This window comes from Phytophthora infestans, genomic scaffold, assembly GCF_000142945.1.
Source record: "Phytophthora infestans T30-4 supercont1.20 genomic scaffold, whole genome shotgun sequence".
Lineage (NCBI taxonomy): Eukaryota > Oomycota > Peronosporomycetes > Peronosporales > Peronosporaceae > Phytophthora > Phytophthora infestans.
In genome coordinates this window covers 435,111-438,681 of record NW_003303739.1, presented here as the reverse complement: position 1 = coordinate 438,681, position 3,571 = coordinate 435,111, and the positions used below count along the sequence as shown (strand labels likewise).

Genomic DNA, 3,571 nt, shown 5'->3' with positions numbered 1-3,571 from the left:
TGCAGGTACAAAGCGGTCGCGAGAACGGGACACAGCAACACGCGGCTTTAGAGCCGAGATGGGGCTTGTTCTCAGGAGTCCCCGGGGGTTAGGCGACGATGACGCTGGCTCACGAGGATGGCCATGACGTCGGCGGTATGGGTCAGCAGCAGCCCGACGCTCTCGCCGTGATGAACGATTCTCGCGTAGAGGAACGCTTGGGCGCGGACGAAGCAGTGGCGATGGAGGCGCCCCCAGCATCACCGGTGATGATGTCGTCGGGCTGCGTGGCGCGCGCGTGTGTGACGGAGATGCTGATGCCCGCAACCCATCACCAACTGTCGGAGTGCCCCCCCCCCGGCTTCGGCTTGCGCGGCGGCGTATCCCTCACTACAGACGAAGTGCCTGTTGAGCTGTACCCGTCCAGATTATCGGCAACACCAGAGTGGAGATTAGGCGGCGTGTTCTCCTCCTCCGTCGACGAATCTGCAATGCACCTCTCGCGCCAATACGTGGCCGAGTGAACCATCTCCTGCAAGTAGGAAGCCAATTAGCAAACATTCTTCTCCAAGCTTCTTGAGTACGTACCTTTCGTTACGATGGCGGCACTTTGCCCTCAACGACCGATTTTCGAAAGTGTGGGCTTCTTCAACTTGAGCGCAAAAATGAGATATGCGAGATATATGCAGAGAGAGTGATTGTGGGTCAGTTCAGAGCGATGGTCAGTATTTTCAATACAAAATTCTAGATCTAGCGATAAGATGGCTACAGAGATTAAATATAGGGGAAGGGTAGATTACTCAGACGATTTTTACGCCCCACGGATTTTATTCGATCGTTATGCCTGCAATATCTGCTGCAGGTATGTCAGGTGCTTACTATATTTTTGGAAGGCGTCCAATATATATCCAATCCCCATAGAGGAAACATCAACATAAAATAGTTGGCTCGTTTCCGATATGTACATTGTCGATAAAATAGTACTGAAGTAGTATACTACTACAAAAGACGCACTTATGTGTTGAAACACAATTTCGGTCAAGTTTGGTACCCCTCTATATATGATTACATGACTTGCATACGATGTACTTCACTTGATTTTTCCGGCCGAGCTCGTCACTGCCAAAGCCTCCCGCTTATGCTCTGATGGTTGAAGGAGATGTTTGCTCAGTGAAACACATATAAGCTGAGTCGTCATTTGCCGAAGTCAGTGATGCCCAGCTATTTTACCGCTCCATGTAGACTCTACTACTGCAGCGTTTGCATATGCTTCATGTACCTCATGAACTGAGAAGGCTGCGCAAATAAGGCTGCACTGAGTAGGCGGAGTTCTTACGAATAGGCGGATCTCGTACGCGGGTCACGTACGCCTGCGAATATGCTCGTGCTGCATCAATGCAAGTTCAGTCTGGCGAGATATCGGGGATGCCCTTCCCCTTAAAGACTACTGCAAATAGCCAATTTAGTGCAATAGAGCGAGCCTCTGTATATCTTATATCCTGAAAAGGACAGGAGCTCTCAAGAAATATATAAAGAGATGTGCGTTTTTTGCTTGGCGGAGGTACTAGTAGTAGTACAGTTCAACTGAGTTAGTACTACTAACGTTAGTGGTACTATTGTAGTATTACAGAGCTGGCTATTATCAAAGTCAAATACTACAATATACAGTACATGAATTATTATGCGAAATGAAAAGAAACGCCACACAAGATGATCTACAGCTCAATAGTGCTGGAACCTACTACTGAGTAAATTGTATTGAATTCTGAGTTGAAATCAGCACTATTTTCTCATGGCAGGGGATGCCCGAGCTGATTACCAAGTCAGAAAATCAGCAGCTTTTTTAAAACCAGTTATGTCATTTAATCTGTACGATGCGAACCCATTTAGATCCATTCTTCAGGGATCTTCTTCGGCTTCTTTCCGTCTAAAAAGTTAGCTTTCCACTTCTGAAAAAATGGGTTGTTGCGGTGTGCTGTGTCGTGAGCACCATCCATTCCTACCTTCTTAGCGAATTTCTCCAGAGACAGATTTTGGGCCATCAACACGCCAGCGATCTTTTCTTGCACGTTGTCACTCAGCTTCGCGATTTCCACTGGAATAGCTTCGTGGGACTTGACAAGTTTCCACAGCTTATCAGAGTTTAGTCCACCACCACGCTCTTCAAGACCAACCAGCGGAGCAGCAGGCTCCTCCTCGGAAGAGCGCAAAGAGCGCTTCGCATCGACGCCAACCTTGGCAATGACGGACTTCCGCAAGTTGGACTTTTGCTGAGAGTCAGTGGGAGTTGCGTCGGTGCTGGCAAGGAGTGTGGCTGCGACAGCGAGGGCGACGTAGAAGAACCGCATGACGGAAGACTCTTTAGTGAAGGCTAGCCGAGTTTTGATCGATTGAGCGTCTGGGATGCTAGTTGCGAACTGAGTGGCAGGTATGCGATCAAGGGGAAAGTTACGCCTACAGGTAAGGTACTGTCGGTACTGTACCACCGTGTCCCAGCGGGAGTCACTCGCGGTACTTTGTACATGCACATGTAATACTGTCTATACACGTTACCGAAAATTCCGGTCCGAAACAATCCTCTTTTGGACCTGTATCCCAATTAGTGATACTCTCAAGTTTACAGACAAATCGATTTTTATAACTATCTTGAGGTCCCTAACTAATCTGAATGATCGTTTCGTGAAGCTCAGAAAAGACATGTACAGAAATCTGGAGCGGGGCTTCAATTAATAACCTCGCAATTTTTATCGTCGGGAAAGATTTAGAAGGATGGGATAGTGATGGGCAAGGTACTGACAACAATCCAGGCACTGACTTTGATTTCAATTTAAAAAATGGCGCGCAGTAAATGATCCTCAAGCCCTACGAGCCGAACTTGTCAGCTTATGCAATCTCTTTCTTAATTTATATTAGGCGTTCCTTAATCAGGCAGATTTCTGTATATCTTCTGTTCTGGCAAGTTTTGCAGCTTCTCGAAGGACACAAGACATTTATTCTGCGACTCATATTTACAGCTACCAGTATCCATATCTAAAATACCCTCGTTCTGCCAGTGGTTCATAAAGATAATTTTACGTATGTATAGATTGCCGAAATTTTACAAAGCTTGACGCAAGCTCACGCCGTACAGCTTTGCAGCAGTGGCATAGTTCGCTGATACCCCAGTAGATTAAGGCGATGGTACCTCTGTAATGGTACAGTTGTGGATAGTGATTCCTCCGCATAGTAATAAATAGTGTGTACCACTACCGTGCAGTAAACAAGTCTTTGAGTGACACGGAACTACCGTTACGGAATAACCGGTACTGTACTGTGACAAACCAAGTACATGTAATGTGATTGGATGATAATGACATAGCTAATCCAAAGTTTTTCGGGTACCACTGTAGTAATAAACTGTACAGTGCGCTGCATATTATTCAGTGATTATCGGTAATATCCACAGAAGGTCTGGAACTTCCAGACTCTGTGGATACCGGTATTGGAAGAGCTGTCAAGATTGGTTTCAAATCACTGATTCCAAACAGACAATATTAAAACCTAGATATGTATGTCATTTTCCCTTGGTCGATTTGTAATTAATAAAAGTCAA

The 3,571-nt window shown here is 46.1% G+C and overlaps 1 protein-coding gene across 1 annotated transcript; it reads right to left on the bottom strand.

Annotated features, from left to right (window-relative positions):
* Positions 1–1,865: 1,865 nt before the first annotated feature.
* Positions 1,866–2,327, bottom strand: PITG_10654 (secreted RxLR effector peptide protein, putative; the record flags this gene model as incomplete). The annotated part of the gene is made up of 1 exon (XM_002901461.1): positions 1,866–2,327. One exon carries the CDS (start codon positions 2,325–2,327, stop codon positions 1,866–1,868), a length of 462 nt encoding a protein of 153 aa, XP_002901507.1.
* Between the last annotated feature and the right edge of the window lie 1,244 nt (positions 2,328–3,571).